This window comes from Phacochoerus africanus, chromosome 6, assembly GCF_016906955.1.
Source record: "Phacochoerus africanus isolate WHEZ1 chromosome 6, ROS_Pafr_v1, whole genome shotgun sequence".
Lineage (NCBI taxonomy): Eukaryota > Metazoa > Chordata > Mammalia > Artiodactyla > Suidae > Phacochoerus > Phacochoerus africanus.
In genome coordinates, this window is record NC_062549.1 from 74,065,061 (window position 1) to 74,092,111 (window position 27,051).

The 27,051-nt window shown below is 42.1% G+C and overlaps 1 protein-coding gene across 3 annotated transcripts in view; it reads left to right on the plus strand.

Moving 5' to 3' along the window:
• The first annotated feature begins 2,215 nt into the window (after positions 1-2,215).
• Positions 2,216-27,051, plus strand: part of TOX (thymocyte selection associated high mobility group box) — a 302,432-nt gene continuing 277,596 nt past the window's right edge. The window contains exon 1 of one of the 3 annotated variants that reach the window (XM_047783873.1): positions 2,216-2,542. In XM_047783873.1, the coding sequence (XP_047639829.1) occupies positions 2,441-2,542 (102 nt within the window). In that variant the 5' untranslated portion in view covers positions 2,216-2,440. The remainder of the gene's footprint in view (positions 2,543-27,051) is intronic. The other 2 variants (XM_047783876.1, XM_047783874.1) reach the window with 2 other exon arrangements.

The window sequence follows — 27,051 nt, forward strand, 5'->3', positions numbered from 1 at the left end:
GTGGGGACATCAATATCTTCCCCCAGGAGTCAAGATGTTGACAATACTGCTTTTGACCTAAACCATTTCATCTTCCTGATGTTCACAGGGCCATCGAGTAGAAATAGAGTCTAAGGAAGTTTTTTAAAATAGAATTTTGAAGAGATCAATGTTAGTAATAAATTCTGGATTGATGACAGAAATTTAAGGTTAAAAATATTTAAACTTAAAAAGTTTTTTTAATCATGAGAGGAAATATATATAGGCACCTTATAGCATCTACCACTGAAATTTTGAACACTGATGTTACAAACCACAAAACTACATTTAAATTTTATTATAAAGACCTTTATTAAGAAGAAGAACATATTTGCTACTTCTTTTATTTTATAGGTGCCTTGAAGGACCTATAAATATGGAGGTTCTTCTGAATCCAAAGGAGAGAAATTCTTTTTTCTTACGTCTCTCTCCCCCCTACTCAAACCTGCCCCATGTTAATCTACAGGTAGGAAGAAAGCTGGATTCTTGCCACTTGTAAAAATGATGAGGGGAAGAAAGAAAACAATGGCTTAAGAGAAAAAGGATGTTAGAAGTATAAAGCAATGCTTAACAAAATGTTCCTAAAGGATCATGTAGAGGTGCCCCATGATAGTAATTTATCATTCCCTATACCATCCTCATAGATTTCCTTTCAGATCCCTCTGCTTGTACTTGACTGATGCTCTCAATTGCAGAGGAAGCAACCTAACTGTAGGAAAGTTACACAGAACAGTTGGCCATCAACGAGCACTAGAAGGTTGTGCGGGGTGGCACAATGTTGTTAGTATCCTTCTTGGCACGAGAAACTAGTGGAACAGATGAAGTATTTCCAGGCTCCTTTGCAGGGCCTTGGAATGGGAAGGTATACCTATCACCCACTCCTGCACGGAGTTCTCACCAAGGACAGAGCCCCAGGAATAAATCTGTAAGACAGCAGCCAGGACACACCAAACTCTCCAACACCCAGGAGACACGAAGTTTGGAAGTTTTCGGGTTTGAGAGGAAAGGTGGAAAAACGTGAGTGGCGATTTCCTCATCCCACTTACGGACCAGAGAAATGGGGAGGCTGATTCCAGGTCTTCCGTGACCTCCACGAACATTACTGGGCTTCCAACTATAAGAAGACAAAATCCCCTAATGGGCAACTGGCAAGCCCACGTGTTTTACCTCTAGCCCGAACTTGTGTGCTGATAACTGCTTTCCTATTTACCCTCGGAACTACCTCTGTGGTCTTCTGCCTGTCCTTAAGGCAGCCTTAGCCCTCGCAACCCCTCCAGTGGGACAGAGATCACGGGAGGTGAGGGCTGGAGGCGGGAGCAAGCAACAGGAGAGGGGGACTCTCACAGCCCATCCACACCCAGCAGTCCCGGTCGCAGGGACAGTAGCCCACCCCTTGAGCGCAGAGGATTGTCGCTCCCTGCGGGTTCCTGGCCCCCAGAAAGGCGCTGCTTGCAACAGTCGCCTCCATCAGAGAGTGGGAGTAGGGGTGGGAGAGCCGACAGCGGGGAGGGGACGGCCGTCCACCGGGAGGTGCGGGTCACAGAGAAAGAGGTGGAGACCGCTGCGGAGGGGGCGGTGAGAGCGGGGTGGGGCCAGGGCGGGCCCGGGGGCGGGGCTGCGGGGCGGGCTGCGCCACAGCGCCCCCTTGCTGTGCGCGCTCCCCGCCGGGCCCCGCAGCAGCCTCGGGCTCGGGCTCACCAGCCCCTTTGTGTGCGACGCGCTGGCCCACAGGAGCGCGGCTCAGGAACAGCGGAGGCTCCCCGGGGTCCCGCCGCCTAGGCCCGGGCCCGGCCGCGCTCTCTTCCACCTCCTCCGCTCCACCCTCCTCCGGCCCCCGGCCCCGACCGGCAGCCATTGGGCCGCGAGCAGCCCGCGTTCTGCCGCGTACCCCACCTCGCCCGGCCCGGGGCACTCACCACCCCCCACCCGCTCTGTACCCCTCTCCAGTCCTCCCCTCATCCCAGGCCTCCAAGGTGGGGAAAATAAACTAAAAGCAGAGCAACTCAGAGACTCCGATAAAACGCCCAGTACCTAGAGCCCGGGCGCGAGCGCGTGTGCCGGGCGGCGAGGGGCGCGGGAGGCGGGGATGGGGGGGCGGGCGGGGGGACAATGAGCGCATGAAGTTACCTGCCCGGCGGCGGCGGCGGGGCCGGGAGGCGGCGGCGGAGCAGGCTGCGCGCTCGGCGCCGACGGGTGCGCGCCGCGGCTTGGGGGAGAGTTGAGCGCTTTTCCCCCCTCTTTTTTTTTCTTTTTTTTTTTTTTCTCCTCTTCTTCTTAAACAAACCACAAACGGATGTGAGGGAAGGAAGGTGTTTCTTTTACTCCTGAGTCCAGACACCTCTCTCTGTTCCGTCTAAGCTTGTTTTGCTGAACACTTTTTTGAAAAAGGCAAAGAAAAGGAGTTGCTTGATGTGAGAGTGAAATGGACGTAAGATTTTATCCACCTCCAGCCCAGCCCGCCGCTGCGCCCGACGCTCCCTGTCTGGGACCTTCTCCCTGCCTGGACCCCTACTATTGCAACAAGGTGAACGCTCTGCTTTTGTTTCCGCCGTGTTCTGGCTGCTCGGTCCCGGGAGGGGGGCGGCGGCGGCTGGCCCGCTTGGCGGCCGGGCGGGCGCCGGAGGCCGGTCTCGGGCGCGCTCGGCTCGCAGCCTGCGGCTGCCCTGCGTGCGCTCGGGGAGTAAATATTGTGGAGCAGCTCCCGGGCTTTGCCCAACACCGCGACGGTGCGGAAAGTGACACGATTTGCTTGATTCTTTCCTTCCTGCTGTTCGCGACTAAGGATCCCTCCCTGCCCGGGTCTGCCGGGGGGCGTTTAAAAAAAAATTAAGAGGAAAACCAAGGAATACTTTGGGGGTGTGTCTGGGGTCCGGGAACGCAGGCGGAGAGTGAGAGAATTCCGTTTATTTTCTGGTTTCTCCCTCTCCCTTCCTCCTCTCCCGGGCAGCGGGGGCTGGTGACACCGCTTCCCCGCCCGGGATTAGTTGCCAAGGGAGCCTCCGGGAGTCGGGGTACCGGGACCCGGGAGACGCCTCCGCCCCCCGCCGGGAACATAGCTCCACAACTCTTTTGTTTTCCCAAACCCGTTCGGGCGGCCCGGCCCCGCGTCCGGGCGCGGGTCTGCGGGTCCGGGTGCCGCGGGGAGCGGGGTCTGGGACACAGCTCGCGCCGGGGGTTGCGCGCAGAAATAGCAAGTTTGTTAGGAGCCGGGCGAGCGCGTCGCGTTCACGTCCAAAGCTGCCGCGCTCGGCGCGGGGCTGGAGCAGATCCCGGGCTTGGCTGTACCCGCAACCCAGTGACCCCAGGGGCCGAGGCCGCGGGGGCCCGGGGCTAGGCTGACCCTGAGGGTCACTGGGGCTATTGCGGAGCTCCGCTTGTCCCAAGGATGGAACAGTCAGGGGGTACGTAGAGAGGGGGTGACTCTCGGGGTTTCTCGAACTCTCAGCCCGCACAGGGAGGACGCGAGGGGATGGGATTCCGAGTGCAGCTGCAGGGCCACGGCTGTCCTCGGCTCGGGCTCTTTGGACTCTTCTAAGTAGTCCTGCCCAGTGAACGTGGCAGGGAATATTGAGTTCTCTGAGACGCGGGGCTAGCGGTTTAGACGCCCAGCTCCCGCTCCTTGGTAAGCCTGCGGGATACTCCCAGCCCCTGCACGCCTGCTCCACGTCGGCCCCTCAGTGAATTCCACTAGATAAATCGTTGGGAATCCTAACATTTGCCTGGTGGCGACTCATCATCATACAGCATTTTTACGTGACACAGAGGTATTTAGCGCGCTGCATCCACAGCCCTCGGGCTCCCCATCACGCAGCCCACTCGTAACTCCAAGTATTGGTCAATCGGGACACACACAGACACACAGACACAGACACACACACACACACACACACACACACACACAGCTGTGAGTTATAACACCCTGTGGAGAAGCTCCGTGATGCTGTCTACAGTGTTAAGATCCAGTAAAAGGGATGTACCCTGTGTTGATGATGTTGAGGCAAGTTGGAAATCAGGGAAATTTAGCTTTGTGGAAGGCAGAAAGGCTTTTCATTTATTCCGGAGCCCTTTAACCAGGGGCAAGTTGGAAGGTACCGGTAACTTTGGCAAGAGAAGTTGGTGTGAAGAAGTTTCATTATCTGTTGATAACATAGTTCTTTTATTCTAAAGTTTGTTTTGCCTTAAAGTTTGTATTTGGTGTTTGTAACATTTTATTTTGCTTATAACACTAATACTAATAATAAAAAAAAAAAGCAGCAGTCTTATCTTGGATAGTAAAGACATACTCCACAGTAGTTACTGGAACCGAAAGGTCAGAAATATTTTGGCAATGAAACTGGACAAATCTTATTAAATTCATCAGTGATTTTAGGCTCCAAAAAGAAAGTAATGACTTGGATACACATTTCACTTGTCATTCTTGTGATAGTAGGGTCAGATTTAATTTAAAAGTTAAATGCTTTGGAAAATCAGGAATTACTCCAATATATTAAATCATTTTCCAATTAAGTGCTTTAAATAATTTTAGTGGGTTGTGCTGTGAATTGAATAAATTAATTTAGAAAGTCTTCAGAATTTCTTTACTAGCTCATTGAAGTTCCTTTTAAGTCACCCGGTGTATGAGAAGCAAACTGTTCTTTTTAAATGCAAATCAGCCACCCTTTCTATAGAGTAGATGCAAGTCTTCTATTTTACTTATCCAGGGAATAATGGATTTTTAAAGATGCAAAGTCATAAGATATACTTCTAATAGCAGGAAGAGACTTCAGGGACATGTTTCTCACAAGACAACTATTCCTGCCCTTCTCTGGGTAGCAGTCTATCAAATAGATTTGTCACTGATCCCTGCTTATATGAAATGTACTGAGTAGGTTTGCCAGGCCCCAGAAACTAGTGTTTTCTACTTCATGAGTAGCCTTGGCACAAAATTTCTGTCCAGTTCCACAATTATAGTTGCTTAGAATGTAGTCAACCAGCATTCATTTTTGCAGTAACTCAAGTAGATTTGCACGGAAGTGGAAGGTGGGCAGAAGTTTGAAAGAGGTGAAATAAGAAATCTGTGTCTATGTTTAGTAAAAACAAGTTGGATCTGACCTCCCCAAAAGAGACAAGTCTGCAAAGTAAACCTTGTCTCTCTCAGAGGTGTAATGAATGTGTAGTTTATTACAAGAAACAGTCACTTTGTCAGGATATTTGTTTTTAATAGAATGATAAGATCATAGATTACTAATTATCTTTATTTTAAATCTGTCAACACTTCACTAGTTAAAGTTGGTGTGCTAAATCCCAGCGGAACCAGTATCTTTCTGTGTTTCAGCGTCACACAGTTGTAACTAGAGTTTCTCCAGTGACTTTTTTTCAATGTCAGAAGAGACCCTAATCCAGAAAATGAATATCCTCTTCCTGAACCTTTTCTAAACTAAAATGAGGTTGTTTTACTTTGCTGACATTTTCCAGCACTGCTGTTCTATAGATTGCCAAAACACTACTTACATTTTTCAGTTGATAAACTCCATAGGTGCAATTTGAGGGGAAACAGTTTAATCTAGTATTGCTCTGTCGTAAGAGCACATTACGTTATGAACACATCACTGTGCAAACTGGCCTCCATTTTCACATAGCCCATTGCGGGAGGAACGTGAGAACAATGCAGTGATGTTGGTTATGGCAACTGTGCAAGGCATCTCTTATACAAACAGCCAGAGCGGATGGCATGTTGCCGTATATAGGTCAGCCTTTGAAAGAGCAGTGTAGCTCATAGACTGGACAGAAACATATAGGCTAGAAGTAACAGTGTTTACCTTGGGCAACTTAAAGCGTGGCTATAGTTGAGACATTGAGAGATGGGTACCATAGTGGAGTTTCATCTAATTAAGAGTCTTTTAGGTAGCATTGCTTCCCTTAATTGAGCTGAATGTTACCGAAAGAATTGGATTATAGGAGCTCACAATTGGAGTTCAGTAGTAAAAGAGAGTCCTCTTTTTTTGTTCTAGTTGAAGATGTCAGAGCATCAATTTAAATATATACTCGCAGAGTAATAACAGTTCCTTTCAGTTTCTTAGTGCGGTGTCATTTCTGAAGATTGTTTTCACTGATTTTATGCTAAATTGGGACAAAGAAGTGGCACTTTTTCATTTTTACAGTGATGTGCTGTGTTCAGTTATTGCTCAGTATCTGCCCACATAAGGAACAGTAATACAATTATGTTATGACATGGCTAATGACAGAGATGCCCACCTCTGCCAGCAGTGAGAGAGAAAATCATGGTCTTTACTGTTCTCAGTGGTTGCTTTTGTGGAATCAGGTCCCGAATCTTTCTTTGGTTGATTTAGACACAAGGAAGTTCAAAACACAAACCCATGCTTGATGTTGACTATACATAGAGTGAAGAATAATGGGCATTTGGAATATGGGCTTTTGTCATTGAAATGAGGAAGGACAGTGTATAAACCGAGGAGGAAGGACCTACTTGTGATGAACTCTGTGTTAAAATGTCAGGGCTACCCTAAGACATTTGATAACTTTTGAGAAAAACAAGATTCATTATCATCTCTGCAGAATCTCCTTCGAGTGTATGTTTCCGTTTAGAGTATTATGTATTGTACTTTAACGTGGCAAAACTCATCATATATAAAATACAGGATTTGCAAGCACATTACAGTGGAGTCATTCTTTTTACTTTAATAAATGTAAGGAAAAGGAGGAGGGTATGGGGGAGGGGAGAGGGAGGAGGAGGAGGAAGGGAGGGTTATAAGCAGTTTAGAGCATCATGCTTGCTTAGTTTTTCTCCCCACCCCCTAGAGCTTCCAGGACTTTGGGAAAATTCATAGTTAATACTTGGAACATCATTGGTGTAATTAAAACTCCCATGGGAGTTTTATTAGCTGGCATCTTTCGTTAGTTTTGAGGTCTTTAAATATGTTTTAAATAAATTTATAGGTAAGAGCATAAGCCACACAATCTTATGGTTTTGGCCAGTAAATCAGATATCATACAAAAACCTCAAATGTAGCTATCTTGACTTTGTGGGATATTTCAGTGTCCTAAACTCCAATTTTAAAATTCTAGTTATGAGCTTTGGAGTTATTTTTTGCATAGCTTACAGGGTTTTGTCTTCTCACAATGTAGCATATATGTTAAAAGTTACTGAGTGATGCTGTTAAGGAGCATTTTGATGTTTTGCTTATTTAGAAAAGCTAAACTGATATGTAAATATTGTCTAATCGGCTGCTAGTTGTAACTTTTTGTTTTTGTCTTTGTCTGATATTATTGCAAGGGGCTAAGAACAAGTAAAGAAGTAAGGCACTTGAACCTGAAAGAAGGAGGGAAAGTTCCAAGTTTAACAATGGTTTTCTTGGTACCAGAACTGGGTCTCAAATATTGGTTTTGGTGTGTGGGACTCTTTCTTGTGGTCATACTTTTGTGTGTATGATGAGCTCAATTCAAGAAAGGGATTGTTTAGAGAGTTGGTGGGGAGGGATCTTGTTTAGCTGTGAAGGATGATTTATTCTAGTGCTTTCCAGCATTTTGCTAACTTACTAGAAAGTTGAAAAGGCCCTGGGAATATTTCTCAGCTACTGGAGATCCTCCTGTTCTGACTGAAGCCTGCCCTCAGCAACTGATCAGTCCGTGTGCCTGGTATCTCTTTCTTCCCTCCTCCTTACCCACTTCCCTAATACCCCCAATCCTGGGGCAACACCCTCTCCCCTGCTCTTTTCCTTCCCAATCTTGATCTGAACTTTCTAACCTGAAATCCTCCCTCTCCTCAGATACTTGGCTCACCCTTGTGGTCATCTTGGCTGCCATGCTTCCTTTTCTGCTTGGTGTCATTGTTATAACCATGTTAACATATCCACTTCCTCCAGAACCTGACCTGTTTTCTGGCTAAGGAATTTGGAATCTGCCATCCTCAGAGCCATATCCACTTCTTAAAACTCTGAATCAAGCTGCCCTCCTCTTCCCCATTTGAATGAATGGCATTAGATCATAGAATAATAGACTAAGAAACAGAGATGATGCTGAGAGGAAGACCATGGCAGGTATTTCTAAGCTCTCATAGTTGCCCCTCTCTCCTGGTATTTTATGCAAAGTGTATTTAGAGCTTGGAATCAGCTCCATAGCTATCCCTTACCAGTGAGAAATATTTAATTAGACTCTAAAATAGTATGTAAGTGGGACTGTGGTGATCTTTGGTTGCACATAGCAAGTTAAGTGAGTTACACTTACAGTGAGTATATGGATTAGCATGTTTATGTGTTCTCATCAGAATATGCATAGATGACTAAGATGGGCATAGTTGGAAATGCAGAACCTATTTAACTAATCACTTTTAGGTAATTTATCATCCTATATCTTAGTTTATCCAAGTATGAATCTCAAGATTTCTGGGAAGTCATAGGTAGGATATTTAACTTATATCTCAATGAATATTAAATGTAATTATCATGACTTGATTAAATGCTATTAACAATTACAGTTGTAAATATTACCAACTGTTTAAGATAAAACTTATATGGTAGGAGTTCCTGTCGTGGCGCAGTGGTTAACGAATCTGACTAGGAACCGTGAGGTTGTGGATACGATCCCTGGCCTTGCTCAGTGGGTTAAGGATCCAGCGTTGCTGTGAGCTGTGGTGTAGGTTGCAGACGCAGCTCGGATCCCATGTTGCTGTGGCTCTGGCGGAGGCCGGCGGCTATAGCTCCGATTGGACCCCTAGCCTGGGAACCTCCATATGCCGCAGGAGTGGCACTAGAAAAGGCAAAAAGACAAAAAAAAAAATCTTATATGGTATACAACCAAATATAAGAATCTAAAATATATACCTTGGAGTTCCCGCCATGGTGCAGTAGGCTAAGAATCCCACTACAGTGACTCCAGTCGCTGTGGTGCTGAGGGTTCAATTCCCAGCCTGGCCCAGTGGTTAAAAGATCTGGCACTGCCACAGCTGTGGTTCAGGTTGCGGCTGTGGTTAAGACTTCAGTCCCAGGCTTGGGAACTTCCATATGCCATGGGTGTAGCCTTAAAAATAATAAAATAAAATAAAATAAAATAAAATAAAAAAGTACCTCTAGGAGAAAACAACATTGTAGTAAACCATAGTGAATAAATACTGTGGCCACAAGAACTGTAACTATAATCTTGCTTGCAGGAAGCTTCCACACAAAGCATCTAAATGTTTCAATGCTGCCTCGTTTATTTAAAATGAATTTAAAGAAAATTTTAACAAAACTTTAACAATCTTAAAGTTATTTTCTTTTCTTTTATTCACTTCCACTTTGATGGTATCGATATATAGTCAGCCCTCTGTATCTGTGAGTTCCACATCTGCAGTCAGCCAACCTCCGCTGGAAAGTATTCAAGAAAAAAAGTTCCGGAAACTTTCAGAAAGCAAAGCTTGAATCTGCCGCGCACCAACTATTTACATATCATTTACATAGTATTTACAACCATTAGCATATCATTTACATGGTATTAGGTATTATAAGTAATCCAAAGATGATTTAAACTATATGAGAGAAGGTGCATAGGTTATATGCAAATACTGCACCACTTTATATGAGGGACTTGAGAAACTCGGATTTGGGTATCCAAGGGGAGTCCTGGACTGGTCTCCCTGGGCTACCCAAGGAAGACTGCATTTTCAATTGATCTTTTTCTCTGAATATGCACTTTCCTGAGTCAGATAGCCCATGGTCTCCAATAGTTTGATAGGACCAGTGGTAGACTCTGAATTGTGTTAAATGGACTGTTCCGCTAGGAGAGTGGAGCACCAAGATGCTACAGCTTACATCTGCCCTAATGAAGTTGAGCATTTTTTGTTTTAAACCATGCATGCTAAGTTTCATCCCAAAGAGCAATTTCTCATTAAAAACAGTTGAGTTATAAACTGCTTGAAATGTGGTTTATAATGGAAGTGCCAACAGACTGTTAATTATAGCAGTTCTTCCATAATACTTTGAGACATGGAATTCACATTAACCTGAATGAGTCTTTCCTGTTTATAACATGTTCCTCCCTGTAGCATTCATTTTGAAAATGGGAACATTATATTGTTCTGGGCCTAGATGGTGATGGTGCAGCAGAAAAGATCAGAGGGGGGATGATGCCAGAAAGAAACCCCTTGCTCTCAGGAGAGGAGGTACCCAGCTCTCTTTAGTTTGGTCTATGGCAAGTTTGCCTTACTTAATTAAAAATGTTAAAGTTAACTTTTAAAATCTCTCTTCAGATTTCCATTGTACTTATGAGAAACCGTCACTGATTTATATTTATGACCACAAAGGTCGTGAAACCAATGTCTCTGTTAATGCTTTTTTGTCCATTTTTCACTTTGGAGTTTTTAATGGTTCTGCTTTAGCCAAATATTTATTGTTTTTCATTCTTGAGTTATGTGCTTTTATGAAAATGCCTTGAAAGGATTCCTAAATAAACTAGGGCTGTGCTAATGGCCAAGAAAATAGAAAGTTTTTCAGTTACTATGTAGGCTTATAAACTATATGTATCTGGCCTTCAGTTGTAACACTATCTGTTACTGTATAGAATACCATTTTTTTGTCTTTTAGGGACACCCTCGCAGCATATGGAGGTTCCCAGGCTAGGGGTCGAATTAGAGCTGTAGCTGCCAGCCACAGCAACACCAGATCCGAGCCACATCAGCAACCTATACCACAGGTCACGGCAAGGCCAGATCCTTAACACACTGAGCAAGGCCAGGGATCGAACCTGTGTCCTCATGGATACTGGTCAGATTCATTTCCACTGAGCTACAATGCCAACTCCAAGTTTTTTTTGTTTTTGTTTTTGTTTTTCTTTTAGAATGCCTTTCCATCAGTCTTTGAGCTCCTATCTGGAAGTTACCTAGTCAGAGAAATTGGGGGTGGGGGGTGTTTGGGTGAGCTTGTGTGTTCCTGTGTTTCTCATGGTCCTGGGTATATTTCTGGCCATAAACACCTGACAATTTATCATATGTGGCTGAATCTGTAACGTGTATAACAAAAAAGAAATCATCCTGACCTGTACGGATGACTCGTTACCACTCCTTTTTGAAAACCTTAGCCTATTGCACAGGAGAAGTTGCCTTTCACTAGGCTACGGCCTAGAAAACTGGATCTTTCTGAGGAAAAGCGTAGGACTTTCTGAAGAAAAGACTCCTTTTTGTTGAAGGTTTGAGAGAAAAACTAAGGGCTCTTAAACCTGTGTTGACTTAATTGCTACAAAATAAATATAACCCTGAAAGGATATATGTTTTCCTCCTGCTCTGTTTCCCATTCTCTTTAGAAGAAGCCTGGCTCTGTTCCATGTTTGGTAAAAGTTCTGATACCAGAACCTTTAATCCACCTGTGTCCATTCTTCCATGTATCCACTAGAGGAAAGAGCTTGTCTTGAGGGACCCTTAGGAGAATCAAGGCCTCAATAGAGGTCGGTTATTTTGAAGTCCTGGGAGGACAGATGTTCACAAACTCAAACAATGGTAGATCTTAGAAAAATACTGTATTCTCAGCCCATTTCATCCATGTCTGCAACCGTCATGCAATGAATTCCAAAGTTGCAGACTAGTGATTCTTTCAGGAAAGGAGTGAAAGGAATAACCTCTCGAGAGGGTCAGAGGTGAATGGGGGAAAATAGGGTGTGTGTAGGTACAGCCTGTAATCTCCCTTTCTCAGATATTGATAAGCCCCCCCAGGGGGTGTCTTTTTCCCTCTCTGCATTACCGGTCAGTGCTCCTACTGAGAGATGCTGGGCTGGGAGCTTGTTGCCTGTGAGAGAGTGTAAGAAGATAACGTTGAGGATACCTGCTCCAGAGGGAAATCTCCGTCGAGTTCCTGACTGAGGCAAGCAAGCTGGCCCCTCACTATCTTCCTTTGATGTATGGGTCAGAGATGCGAAATATAATGTGCAAGATTAATTAGAGAATGGACCCATTGGGTCTGAAGATAGCCCAATTACACTGAAGGCATATCTGTGCGCCCCCTGATTCCTTCAGTCCTTTAACTCAATTAAATGGTTAATTTGAAAAATGATGGGTGAAGTGTTATATACATTGGTGTCTCCATGCCATTGGGAAACCCAGTGCTTCCTTTCTACACGAATAGGCCTCCGTCTAAAATGCCAGGAACAACTGTACAAAGAGAAATGTTAATAATAAAGAGGCAGGATAACCTTTCAACAAAAAGTATATTTTATCATTTGGCAGATGCAGTCATGAACATTAATCATAGAAACCTGCAGATAGTAGAAGTTTAATATCAAAGCTAATGATTTATTTTATGTTAATGACTTTCTGCCAGGGCATAAAAGACTGCTCATAATGGACTCTCTGCGCTGTGTTCAGTTACTAAGGCTAATGGGATAATCTTTTCCCTCCCAAAATTAAGCTTTTTGAATTAAATTATGCTGTTATTTTTCAAGGTAACTCTCCAAAATTTACTGCAAAACTAATCTTTTAAGAACTGACGAAAGAGGAAGGAAAAAAAAAATCCTGAAGCAGCTTTTCTAGTTCCTGAACAGTGTGACTTAATTAAAGGGAGAAAGTTTGCAGGGATGTGAATATCCCTGAACTTGTAGTGCCAGACAGTGTGAAAGTCAGCCTTCACTGACGCGGTCTGCCTTTGGGGATTCAGCTCCTGGAAGTACATCCCACGATAGAAAATGTTTTCGTCGATTACCAGCCAAATAATGAGCTGAACGGTAGTAAAACATTGAGTTGTTCACTGGGAAGTTTTAAAAATCATGTTTACAATTAGTTATAACCAACATTATATTTCAATAAGAGATAATTTGCCTACTAAAGTTCACATAATGTGCTAATCATGTCTAGTGGTTAATAAAGGCCTCCTACCTCACTCCCCTGATGGCTATAAAAGGCTATTATATTCATGGCAGCAGTTCAGGTACAGCTGCTGTGTGTTAATAATGCATCATTGTCCCACTAATCAACACAGCAAAGGTCAGCGCCCCTAAGCACCTAAATTACCTATTCTTTTTCCAAAATATTTATTAACACCCTCAAAGCATATCTGTTCATTTTCCTGAGCCTCGACTCAGTTAATTCCACTCCAAGCTACTTGTGTGATACAGGTTTTGTAACCTAAGCCAGGTCATGGGGCAGATGAGTATAGATTCATACTAATCTTCTTCTAGAAACATGTTTCCATTTCCTCTGTCATTGGCTGAACTAGTGTAAGGTTGTTATAGCCAGGAACCCCTTTATAATTAAGTGGGTGTGCTCCAAAGTGAGAATGTTTTCAGATTTTACATGTTATTTTAAAGAGACGCTTGGAAGAAAAACAAGTTTTCAATAACCACAATCATTTAAAGTCAACAGAGTGAATCAGGAAGCGGGAAGGGATATTTAAAGTCTAAACAATATTTTAACAGTCCGTGTTAGTTTATAGACCTGATCCAGTAGTGAAATATTATTTGCTTAATTGTTCTTTTGGCACAGGGAAGCAATAATAGTAAAAGCTTCTTAAACCATATTTTCTGTACACAAAGAACATATTCACGTGGGATTTCCATTTTGCTAGAAAATCGCTCAAATCAATAAGCCAGCACTTATCTGCATTAAAATTAGGCAGACAACAATTTATAGGCATAGTGATAGTGTAGTTCTTTTGATACACTTGGTTAGTGTTGAAGATCCTTGCTTTTGTGTCCTCAGAGAGCAGCCAAAATGTTAAGTGAACAAGATCTCATTTTCTCATCTTGCAATATTGTCTTCTCTTTTCTGTTACTCATTTAGATAACCGTGTGTGTGTGTGTGTGTGTGTGTGTGTGTGTCTTCTTTTGGACTTAAGACCCTTAAATCTTTTAAGAGAAGAAAAAGAAATGAAACTCAACCCTGTTTCCATCACCAAGAAAAATGCAAAAGGCGATCTAGTGGGAGGAGCTTGTATTTGTGCTGCACATAATGTAGGCCGGTACATTTGTCATGCTTTAAATATATAATGCCTACAATGAAATATGTACAGGCACAGTTGTGATCTATGAAGTCCCTGGCTCCAGAGCCATTGTTTGTAGTCTCTACGGTTGTCATACATTGTTCTTTGCACATCATACCCTTACAGCAGAATTTGACACAATTTCTAGCTTTCAGTCCTGCACCGTTTTCATTGCACAATATACATGAATTTGACAGGGTGTGGGGAGGAAAACTCTGGCAAGCAATTGATATTTTGAAGTGGCAAGCGTTTCAGCAGCTGCCTGCTTGTGAAAAAGGAATGATAAGATATACTGTATTGTTAGTTTCAGGGAAAGCATTAAGGTTTAAGCTCTGTAAAAATGTACACATTATTCGTCAGTGGTGAAGCAAGTCTTTTATGTTTTTAGAGCTTAGCTCTCTGGCTGATGTGAACTAGAATGACATTGGTCAGTAAATGAATAGGAGTACTTTGAATTTGAACTGCTGCCAATTTTGCACCAACAAAGGAACTGACAAAAGAAAGATTTTATGTGAAATGCAAAGCACACGCGATGTTTTGGGGGTGGGTAAAGGGAAGGAGAGAGAGCGAGAGAGAAACGCAGACCAAAGAATATTCTTTAACACATACTTGCAAGGATACCAAATAGTTAAAACACATCCATTTTTCATGGCTCATCAGCTCCAACCTAAGCTGTTTTATCTAATGTTCTTTAAAAACCTGTTGTATACACACAGGCTTCTAGAATCTGTTCATATGGAATTTAGAGTGTTTTTCTAAATATCACACTGTGCCCTGAAGGCCTGTTGGCAGAATATCAGAGTTGCCCACTGCTGGAGTCCCCAACTCTCTCTCTCTCTCTCTGGTAGTGGGAAATTGTAGTTTAATCAGTTATGGCACTTTCAGTGTGTAACATTCATTAGCAAGGCAATTTGTCATGACTGCTAATGGTCAGGATGCATCTGCTCTCTCGGTTACAGAGCATGATAAGTAAGAAGATAAATATCTCAATATCTGATAGTATTAACTTGTTTCAAATTTATAATCCAAGGTTAGTTGCTCAAAACAGACACAGCAGCAGATTAACAAGCATCCTATATTCAATTTTACTGGGCCCTGTTTTTATGGATTTATGACTTTAAAGCACACTAACGTGCTATTATGAAGGGCACAGTCTTTGATTAGATGTTCAACAGAAACTAAGTTATGAGCAGAGTACCTTCTGGGTTCATCTGGAGAGAATTTATGTGCATAATATTTTCTATAGAGCTCCATAAATTGGAAAGTTTGATGCATGCAGTATTTCCGACACACTAAGTATCCTTACGATTTAAAAAAAATCATTTTCCCATTGGTTTATAAACTGGCCAGTATCTTTCCAAGTGAGATTAGAGCCCCAATCTCTTTTAAAAGTTTGAAAATTCTAGTGAAAAGCTTCAGAATGAATTACAAACGTCACATTTCTTCCCAGCAAACTGCTTTATAAGATCATTGTTCATTGTTCCAAACGGGAAAAGTGAAAAAGATTCCCCAGTTGAAAAGGCTAGAATGAGATACATTTTTCTTATGTATCTCATATTTTCTAGATATTACATCACATCGCTTGCCATACAAAATCTTTGTGACGCATTTTCATTTTTAATGAAAGGTCCTAAAATTCAGAGCATAATGATTTCTTAGAAACTGAACCCAATCTTGGTTAAAAAAAAAAAAATCGTTCTTGCTAGTAACAAAAGCTGTTACTGTTTAAGTTCCTGTTGAGCGGTTAGTTGGTACGCTTCGCTGAATGTTGTCAAAAAGGCTTTCCTCGTGATTGACAACCCGGCAGGAATGTGAATGGAGATTTTAATTGCGTATCATGTGTGCATATCAGAGTGAGTGAATTCATGACTCCGCTTAGCTCCACATCTCTGCAGGTCAGCCATGCCAAAAAATGCTCTTTTATGTGCAATTTTTCCAAAAAGAGAAAGGTGTATGTGTACTGAAGTCATTCGTTATTCGTTTCTGAAGTGAAACACTTGTGTTCCCTTCGCCTCAGAGTTTGAAAGTGGAACAAAAATCCATTTGGAGATTTCTTTCTTTTACTCTTTGCACTTATCCTTGGATGATGTAAATTCTTTTCTGTTACAAGTTAGGAAAACTCTGCCAGAACATATTTTTCTTATGGCACTTGTTATATGAAGTGTGTTTATCTTTTTCTTTTTCCCTAAAGAGTGCTTTGAAAAGAAAGAAAAAAAATGTAAGCCAGAGGAAAAATTTACTGAGGTCAACTGCCTCTCTAGAACTTGCAGTCTTTAGGAAAAAAAAAAAAATCTGGGGGGTGGGGATGTTGAGAAGAACGGATATGTTTCTGAGAGGTGGAGGTACCATAAATTGTATTTGATTTTTGGCTTAAGAATAGCAAGAATACAGTGCTTGTGGTAAAATGACATTAATGAATATGTGAATGTTCATTTCTTGGAAAAATAACTCCTAGGCTGAAAACTTAAAGGTCAAAGTTTCATTTCTGCTGTCACTTTTTTGTCATGATGCAATGGTGGTGATAAACCATGTATCGGATCTAGTTCTCTAAATCCAACAGTATGAGATCTTTAGCATGGAGTAAAACTTGCCTGGTGAGGGTAACTTTGGCTCTAGGCACCCCAGATTGATCAAGAACCTTAAGTAAAAACAAAGACTTAGTAATGAATACGCTATGTATAATTTTTCATTTGCTGTAATGTGAAAATTTGGCACTTGGGTTGTAAATTTAGCGCCTAGCTACTTTTCTGTGTCATTTTGAATGGGTGAGAAAAAGATTAGCGCCAGGGTCATTTTAACTATAACCATAGTAATAAGTACGGTAATGTTGAAAAGATGGTGACTTTATAGCCTTAGAAGGTCCCATGGGGACTTAACTTTGTTCTGGGCTCTAATATGTTATCCCAACACATTTTAGAAGGAATCAGATTGCAGGCTGATGAGTCAGCCCTTAATATATTTTGCAGTAGTATGCAGGATAGGGCTCTGTGGAGGTGCTGCTGTACCTTTAAAATGCTAAGGAAGAAAAATCTATTTTATTTTGAAAAATTTAGCTTTATGTACAGGGTGACATTTTTCTAATGTTATGGAAGACTATTTTGTACTTTATACTGAGAGCTCAGGCAAGGAAAAATCTATTTGCAAAATGAAAAAAAAGTGCTCAGCTGAATGCATTTCACTTTTAAAGATGATATTCTGGTAATGAACTTTATCAAGCAGAGAACATTTCAGTAAAAGTATTAAAGTAGTTCCTATTTCAGTTGCCTCACTTAAGGCTGTGTCACTGTTTCCATTATAACTTCTTATTTTCAGGTGGTTCTAATGCAGTCCCCATACAAATATTTGCACAGGGATGAAATGAGAATTTCTAGCTTAAGAAGCAGACCTCTTTTTAAAGTTTGAAATGCACTTCTGAGGAAGCTTCGGTCTTTGTTAAGAAGGCGTACATATATTTTTACAAATTGAAAAGCATTTATTGAACACCAACTGTGTGCAGATCCTAATGCTGAGTTCCTGGGGGGAGGGAGAGGCACAGAGGTGAGTAAGCCCTGGCCCCTGCCTCCACGTGGCTAGCCAAGAGGGGAATGCCAATAACCATAACACAGCTCTAGTGTAACAACTATGATATGGAGTCTGCTGTCAGAATGCTCCAGGTACAGAAGGAGAAGTAGTAATGGATTCAAGTTCAGGAAATCCAGGTTGCTTCCTGGAGGAAATGGCATTTTAGGTGGCCTTAAAAATTGCACAGCAAGGAGGAGGAAAATTACTCCTATTTTTTTTAAACTATTTTTTAGACTTCTTACCTTTTTTTCAGAATGACTTGAGGAAACTAAAAAAACCCAACATATACATTAAGACACATACATTCTGCCATGTTTCCTGGCAAAACATGATAGCCAGGAAAAAAGAAGCCAGCATGTTTCTTTGCTCAGGTATGATCCCTATTATTAAACACTAAATTTGGCTCTTGCTTCCTCACAGAGCGAAAATGGGAACATATTGAGTGATGGAATTCTGATTATCTGAGAGACACATGAATGCTAATTATTCACGAGTAAGTTTTCCTCTATTGAGAGACTGTGAAGGACATAAAATGAGGAAATAGGGTCTGACTCCACGGGCTGAGTGTCAGCCTGATGTGGTGGCTGGGTTGAGGCTGAGATGTCTGTCATGAGAAACAGGGCATTCATGAAGGAAGAGGGCCTGACTCGGAGAGGACCAGAAAGAGCCTAGGAAGTTGGGAAAGTAGCGTGGCCATTCAGAGATGGCATGGGGACTGTTGGGGTGGAATGCGTGGTGGCTTAGTAAGCAGGCTAACACTCAGCCCTTATAGAATGTACCAGAGAAGTCTGCCTTGGGGGGGGGGGGTCATGGTAAAATGAACCCTCAGGTATTGACCTATTTTTTGAAGACTTTTTCAAGTTATAGAGGAATAAGCTTTTAGAGCTTTTATACTTCCGCCAAAAGGTTGAGTGGATATTAAAAAATGATTTCTTGAGAGATACACTAGCTACCTGCAGATTCTTTAAAAAATTGACCAATCCAATCATTAGCAATTAACATTAATGCTTTGCTTTGTGTGTGGTCTTAGAAGTGCACCTGCCCAGTTAACTTCCAAAGTTTTAGTAGTTGCTTTGCTGAAATTTCTTGTGCAGTGACAAATATGCATACAATTATTAGTAAGTTGGGAAAATACAGCAAAATGTCCAAATATATTCGGAAACGTCTATCAGCAGTTTTAAAGGGATCTCACAGTCTTCAAGTAGCCACAGAGCAAAGTCTTGGCGTTTTCCTGCTGAAATGTCCTCATGGATTTATACCCTGAGAAGCTGAAGGAAGAACCCAGAATTATCTCTGTAGTCTACAGAGGTCTTCGATGGATGACGGTTCATCTGTAATAAATATGTAGGTTTTATGACATTTTCCATAACACATCCTTGTATATTTTTGTGTAAATATAATACTTTAAATGACTTAGTTGAATCCACTCTTGTGTTCTAGAGCATCATCATTCAAAAGGTCTGCTGCCTTGGCATATTACTCTTTGCTTCTAGGGGTTTGAGTTTGAGAAGCATGAAATAAGAGAATGGTCTTTTGTCCTAAGAAAGACACCTTGCAGGAAGGTGATTTTCTTAGGTCTTCTGTCCCACAGAGATTGGAACATTTCGTCCACACTTATTCTTTCCCTGACTTTCACTAATTCTGTTTTTGATAAGAAAGCTTGATGGAGTACTTGATCTTGGTTTCAAGTGGAAGACTATGTAGCTGGGGCTCAGTGACTGGTGGTACCACGGGCGTAGTGACGTTATGCTTAAAGGGAGGGAATGGTAGGAGTTCCCATTGTGGCGCAGTGGAAACAAATCTGACTAGGAACCATGAAGTGGTGGGTTCGATCCTTGGCCTCGCTCAGTGGGTTAAGGATCTGGCGTTGTTGTGAGCTGTGGTGTAGGTCACAGACACAGCTCAGGTACTGGATTGCTCTGCCTGTGGTGTAGGCCAGCAGCTACAGCTCTGATTTGACCCCTAGCCTGGGAACCTCCATTATGTGTGGGCGCAGCCCTAAAAAAAAAGGCAAAAATTAAAAATATGAAAGTAAAGGGAGAGAATGGCAAAGATGGAGGAAGTCAAATACCCTGGGTACAGATAGAAGAGAAAAAATCCCAGAGTCACTGGCAAAACCTGACGATGCTTAGTTACGGTAAAAGTAGTCAGGAATGGGATACTTTGTTAGATATTAGTAGATAGCCTAACCTGAAAAGAATTGGAAAAATCCAGGAAAAGGAAAGGATCATGAACCTGGGTGGTTAAGGTGATGGCTGGGGGTGGGTGGGGGCAGAGGGTAGGACAGAGCAGGACCTGTAACATAAGAGATGGATGAAGCTTGGGTTCCCTCCCTCCCACTCTCCTCTCCCCTCCCTTCCTTCTGCCTCAGACAGACACAGTATTTAAGATGATGGACATTATTTTCAAGATTCCTTTACACTTACTTTCTTAGATGACTGTTGACTAATGCTCTTCTACCAACATCCTCACCTGCCTAAACTGGGCTTCTGTTTTTGGGGAGCCAATTTCCCCTGCCTTCTCCGTCATCTTTAGGACACACGTCAGTGGACTGACCTGTCTTGGAAAAACAGTAGTTCTGGTTGTGCAGGATGATGTGGATAGATTATAGGTGTGTATGCTGGGTCTCCCAACAGATGCCAGTCTACTTGAGATCCAGAGCACAACATTAAATCAGGGCTGGTTTGTTTGTTTTTCTTCTACATTGTTTAAGTCTTAACCTGTTTTTGAAATGAGTTCTTTGTGAATAGGTCAGGCATATGTAAATAATGGCTATTTTCTTTAAAATCAAAACTATGAAAATATGTGTTTTCTTCTGGAAACTTCATTTAGGCAGATAAGCATTTTAGATTTTTCCTTTTCCCCAAATCAAAGAGCTTTCCCCATATTTAACATCTTTTGGGTTTTTTCTGAAATGGCAGGCCAGGGAAATGAACTCTGTGTATGTATGTCTGCAGTTTCCACACATTTATTCGCAAGATTCCCTAAAAGTAGAACCAAAAAATGATAACAATGAAAAGGAGAAGTGGATTCCTTACATTTGAGTCCATTGTCTATTTCTCCATGGGTTTTGGAGCCCATGCCCCAAAGATGGCTACAGACCTTAGCTTCCCACTGCATATTTGCAAATATTGGTTAATTTATTCGCTACATATTTTCTGAGTGGTTACTGTGCACCAGGGACTGTGCTAAGTGGTAGGAATAGAAAAAGGAAAACAAAACAAAACAAAACTGTGCACTTAACAGAGGTAATCATCTTAGATGTGATATAAATAATGCTATTAATAGAAGATGGGTGAAGAATCAAATGGACAACTTTCATATTTGCCCTAAATGCTATGCATATTAAGCCCTGAATACCCCTGTGTTCATTCATGCATTTACCTTCCCTGCCTCTTTTTCTTTCTTCAGTCTAGATGATAGGGCTGAGGGTAGACCCAGCATCCCTCACCCCTTCTGAAGTCTTACTATGAGAGCAACTGATAGCCTATGGGATACAGTAACTTGGTAACTGAACCCAAGAGTGATTGTTTATGAAGTAGCCCAAGGAATGAATTTTTAAAAATTGAAATTCTAATCTTGCAAATATTTAAATCTTCAGAAATGTAAACTAGATGTCATTGAGAAGTAAAGAACGAGGCTTATGTGCAATTCCTTTTTTTTTTTTTTAAATGTTTTAATGGGCTGCAATCAGTTGCTTCCCATGTGATCTAATAACACTTTTATATTTGAAGTTGTTCGGAAGTTCAGGGTATTTTTTAAATGGTGAAATAACCAGTGTTCATTTTGTTCAGGTTCATCGTAATGGATTTCAAAAGGTAAACACTACTGTGTATTTTAAAATCATTTTTCTGACAAATACTGTGTGTTCTGGGAGACAGTCATTGCAGAATTACTTACAAAATAATTCTGTGAATCTCATATTTTCTTACCATCTCATTCCTCACCCTAATATGGTATGGAACCAGACTGCAATTACACTTCCACAATTACTTTATTATATGGCTTGAAATATACTCCCGGAGCTCTTATTACCTTTTCCATACACCATTTGCACAGACCTGCTGATGGCTGTCAGCGGTGCTTTCTCAGGACAATCAGCCATTCTTGGTGGTTGTGTTTAAATTCAGCACCACAAATAGAGAGCACCTCTCTCTCCTTGCTGATGAATTTTTAATGTTCAAGCATTTATAATAATTTCAAAGGACTTCATTATAACAGCTTGCAGAATTAGGCGTGTGTGTTTTAGGATGTCGGGTATTTATTTGTGGTCTTTGTCAAAGAGAAAAAGAAATGAAAACAACGCAATATTAATAATGTGTGTTTGTGTCTGTGGCAACCTGGGCATCACGTCACCCGAGGTTAGAGCTCCTTTTCCCTGAGGGAGCTTGTTTAAGATTTTCTACTTCAAATCATTCACTCAAAAGCTCTTTTCTCCATAATTGCATTTTATGGGGAAAAAAGACTCAACTCTCCCCCATGTCTTTAAATGGAAACTGGAATGCCATATAGTCAAACATGGAATACATTTACATTTAATGACAAAATCAAGAACCTTTCTTTTACATTATAAAGAGAAATATTCTCCTTAAAAAAAAAAAAAAAGCCAGTTCTTAGGGTCTTTGAGAGTCTTCCAAAAAGAGATTTGGTTGACTTTGAGAGCCATATGGTACAGTCTGTTCCCCTCTTCAGTGAATTTTTTCTTTACCATTTTATTTCACTTCCAAACTGTACTTACATTAGAACAACTCCATGATAGGCCATCTTTTATGAAGTTATGACATTTAAAATATATATCATAGGAAAGAGTTAAAATATAATCACCTTATGTATTTCCTGCTGTCAAATGCCAACATAAAGTGATTGCTTCCCTCTTTGAAAAATAGACAGATTTGAGCCAAATGCTAGTTACCCTACCGGTGTGTGTGTGCTCATGTAAGTTTATAATGTCAAAAGTTCAGGAATATTCAGATAATTGAGTACATAGCTCGATTTTATTCAGTGATTACATTTATTTCACATTTTACTCTTGGAATCAACATCTTTGTTCATTTATTTAGTACTAAACCATTTGGTGTCTGTCTTCCAGGTAACCTCTCACATGTTTCTGATGGTTCGTAACAGTAATGACATCAGTTGATGAAAGGATCTATTTGTAGCTTAGTGTGGTAGAAAGACGAGACGATGAAGAAGGGATCCCAGGACCGAGAGGCCAGTTAGAACTAACCACATGATGTGGGACAAATTACTAATGTCACATCTTTTTGTCTAAGACATATTTTCTCTAAAAATTGGATCATTGGAATTCAGTGATCCAATGAATTGCTAGACTAGAATTCATGAGGATACAGGTTCGATCCTTGGCCTCGCTCAGGGGGTTAAGGATCCGGAATTGCCACAAGCTGCCCCCTAGGTCACAGATACGGCTCAGATCCTATGTTGCCATGGCTGTGGTGTAGGCCAGCAGCTGCACCTCCGATTCGATCCCTAGCCTGGAAACTTCCATTTCTATATGCCACAGGTGTGGCCCTGAAAAGAAAATAAGAATAAGAATAATAAAGCTTGGGTCCTCTCCAATATTCTTTCTTGCTGAAAGAGGCAGGGATGTCCACTGATTCGTTAAATAGTAAATTGCATACCAAGGACCAATAGCAACCAGAGGCTTCTCTATCACAGACACCAGACTTAAAAGCCTAATGGTAGTGTCATTCATTACAGTGACCACTAGGATCCATTAGAACCCGATCAATTTAATAACTAAACACAGCAAAGTGGGTTTCCAAGGAGCAAATCTTAGAATGGACCTTGAATGTGATTTTAACTAGTTCCATCTTAACAGAAAGGGTCACTTTTTAAAATTGAAGTCACTTTTAAAACCATTTCGGCTTAACGGCAGCTTGAGTCTGTTAAAGTGGCAAATGATAAAACGTTTCTCCGGTATTTCATTGTACTAATAGGGTAAGTCAGGGAAGGTGTTTGGGAATCAGAAGTCAGGGAGTCTCAGGGAGCTGGGAAGAACCCAGGGGTTTAACTTAGCCTGAAATCATGAGCCTGGAGTCCATATTCCGGCATCTTGATGAACTGGGACAGTTTCCTGCCCCACTCACACAGGTTTATCATCGTTATTAGGACTCTGACATTGCTGTGACACCTCCTAGCACTGCTGTTCCAGGCACCTTGAAAGGCCTTATTTTCAGGGGAGAGTGTGCCAGCTTTCCAAACGGGCCTGCCTTCCCTCAGTCTGCTCTCTCTTTAGCAGATGTGGTATCAGCAGGGTTCAAGAAGGCAAAGTTCCTGACTTCACGAAATTTTTGGTTGAGGGTGGTGTGGGAGGGTTTATACTTTCAAAAAAATAAAAAAATTTAGAGAGACTAACGTAACATATATTCCTAGGGCTCAATTTTCAGTCATTCTTGACCTTTCTGGTGTACACGTACAAGTGCAAATTCTAGAATGTCTGACGCTTGTACTTGAAGGAATGAACACAGTTCTCTTGCTCTTTGCTAGCTCATCCTTTATGCTGATGAACCTGGCTGCCAGCACTCAGGCACCCGAGAACTCACCTTTGGGGCTGCTCCAGGAGCTGCCCCTTTTCTTTGGCTTTCCTCCGCTCAGGGTGGCTTTTGCATCTTCTCCCTTAGCTGCGATGAGACCAGCTGCATTTGTGCTGGCTGCCTCACATGACCTGTTCCCAGCCAGGTACCCCTTGACCAGATAGAGCCATAAGTAATTGATCAAAGTGTAGACACTCACCTGAAGAAACCGAAAAACTACATTGTGCACTGGCAAACTGGTTTGACAACCACTAGTTTTAGTTGTACCCAAGAGAACCTTTAGGTTCATAAGACATGTGGAAGCAAAAAAGTCATATGTTCATGAAACACAATGTTTACCTATCTTAAAACCCTTTAATTAGTTTATTTTCAATTCCTCAAGAAAGCACTGGAGCCTTTCCATATCAACCTGTCTAGCTACACAAAGCCACAGAAGAAATTGAATGCTAACTGTTGACTTAATTGGAATTCCGTACATGGCTTTTTCCAGCATCCCTGGGGCAGCATGTGCCCAATGAAGAGAGAATTCCAGGCATAGAGCTTTGTAGAGGCATCCGAGAACACTGAGGGCAAGTTTCTTTTCTTCTCTGTGCCTCAGTTTTCTCATCTGCAAAATGGAAACAATAGTACTCTTTATTGGGTTGCTGGTGAGGATTAAATGATAGAAATTGCTTAAAACACCACCCAGGCTGCCTGAAAGAGAAGTGTTCAGTGAACATTATTGCTGCTGCGGCTGCTGCTGCTGCTGCTATAAAATTCAATCTGGCTGCATCAATACGGCCAGAGGCCTCATGCTGTTGGTAAACATCACTTCTGAAACTCATTAACTGGTCTTCCTTGGAGTCCCTGACTGGTGTTGAAGCTGGTGAGGCTGCTGGAGGATCGTGCCAGGGCGGTCACAAGCCTGTTATCTCAGTCCAGTGGTCAGAACCTTCCCAGACATGGCAGAACTTTAGGGACACCTGGCCTGAAGGGACCAGCAGGCCTCCCAAGCTTCAGATGTCCCCCATGCATGGCTCTGGGCACTTCCAGTCCAGGCCAAGTTCCAGAACAAAAGCTGACACCTGGCTAGATTGGCCACCGTGAAATGTGCATCTCTCCTGGAATGGCCCTCTGGGTTCATTCCCTGATAACACTTGCTTAGATGCACTTATCTCATTAACAGACTGATACTTCAGGCCCCAGGAAATGTCAGACAAAGAAGTTCCAGCCCAAGATACCTCTAGACTTGTACACAGGACACACCAGTTAGGCGCAGGAGAGAACAGGAGGCCTTTCGCTAAAGGAAATGATGCAAAGACTGTAGTTATGCACCTACCTGGTTCTTACCTGTGTTTGCCCTGCGTTGGCTCCAGGAGGTGTTCACAGAGCCATCAGGGTCAACAGAGCGTGCCTCCTCCTATGATCCTCTGTGCCTCTAGTGATCTTTTCTGTTTTCTCTATAATTACTTGAAATTATATTATGACCATCATCTGGGAAGCAGGAGCCAAATTATTTTTGTTTTGGGATTCTGAATGGAGTTTTAATCTTTGAACTAAAATATAGACTCATAATGTGGTGTGTGTGTGTGTGTGTGTGAGAGAGAGAGAGAGAGAGAGACAGAGTTTGGAGAACTCCTAAGATTTTTATAAGGTGATCTGGGTTTCATTGTCATCCTCTGATGACTATCTGTTCCATAAAAGGTGAGAGGCACTCGCTTTTATATGGGAGGTACGTGCACTCCGTGTTTGACTTTCAGCTTTGGTTTGAAGTTAGTAAAAAGTGAATAGACAAGCTGCCAGGAAGTTAAGATGGGTTAGTAATGACCTGCATATTCGGGGTGGAACAAAAGCTCTTCCGACTAATATTAGTATATTGGGAGTGCTAATGGGTGCTAGAAAATTAAACTAATTAAAATCATTTTTTAAAACCATGTTAGTCCATTTCACCAGGTGATAATAAGCGTGTGAAAGAGACATTTCCATTCCATTTATAGTTTTAAAGTAATTTGATAATGAGTGATTATCCTTTAATTAGTGTTCTCCCTTATTGTTTTCAGGGTGTTCATACATCCGTTTGAAATTTATAGCAGCACTTGGGGGCGAGGGAGTGGGAGAGTTGGACATCCCTTTTACAGTAGAGGAAACTGAGGTTCAGAGTGTTTAAGTGAATTATTTAAAATCCTCTTGCTAGTAAATGACAGGATAGGAATATGCTAATGAGTGAGCTGATATAAATCCTTCTCTGGACATTATTCTTCAGTCCGTCAGTTCTCTCGAATTCATGAACCAAGGTGATGTGTGCCTAAACATTCAAATCTTGGGCTCAGGGAAGACACCCTAGGAAATGCTCATCTTTTTCACCTTGGAGAATTCTTGTTTTTTGTTTGTTTGTTCGTTTTTCTTCTTTTGGCCACCCTGTGGCAATGGAGTTCATATGGAGTTTCTGGCCAGGGACAGATCCGAGATGCAGTTTGCAACTTATGCTGCCACTGTGGCAACACCAGATCCTTAACCCACTGCGCTCGGCTAGGGATTGAACCTGTGTCCCAGAGCTGCAGAGACACTGCTGATCCATTGCACCTGAGTCGCTTTTAAAGAGTGTGCAAGAATCTGCTTATTTTGTGGGAGATTTTTGTTGTTGTTGTGTTGGGTTTTTTTTTTTGGGGGGGGGGGGGTTGTTTTTGTTTTTGTTTTAGGACTGCAGGTGTGGCAAATGGAATTTCCCAGGCTAGGGGTCAAATCAGAGCTGCAGCTGCCGGCCTGCACCACAGCCACAGCAACGTGGATCCAAAACGTGTCTACAGATTATACCACAGCTCACTGAAACCCCAGATCCTTAACCCACTGAGCGGAGTCAGGGAATGAACCCACATCCTTGTGGATACTAGTCAGGTTTATCACCACTGAGCCACAATGGGAACGGGAACTCCACTTTTGTGTTATTTTTATTATGAATTTTCTTTCAGGGTATACTTGAGAGAACTCAAGATGCACCAAAAGTC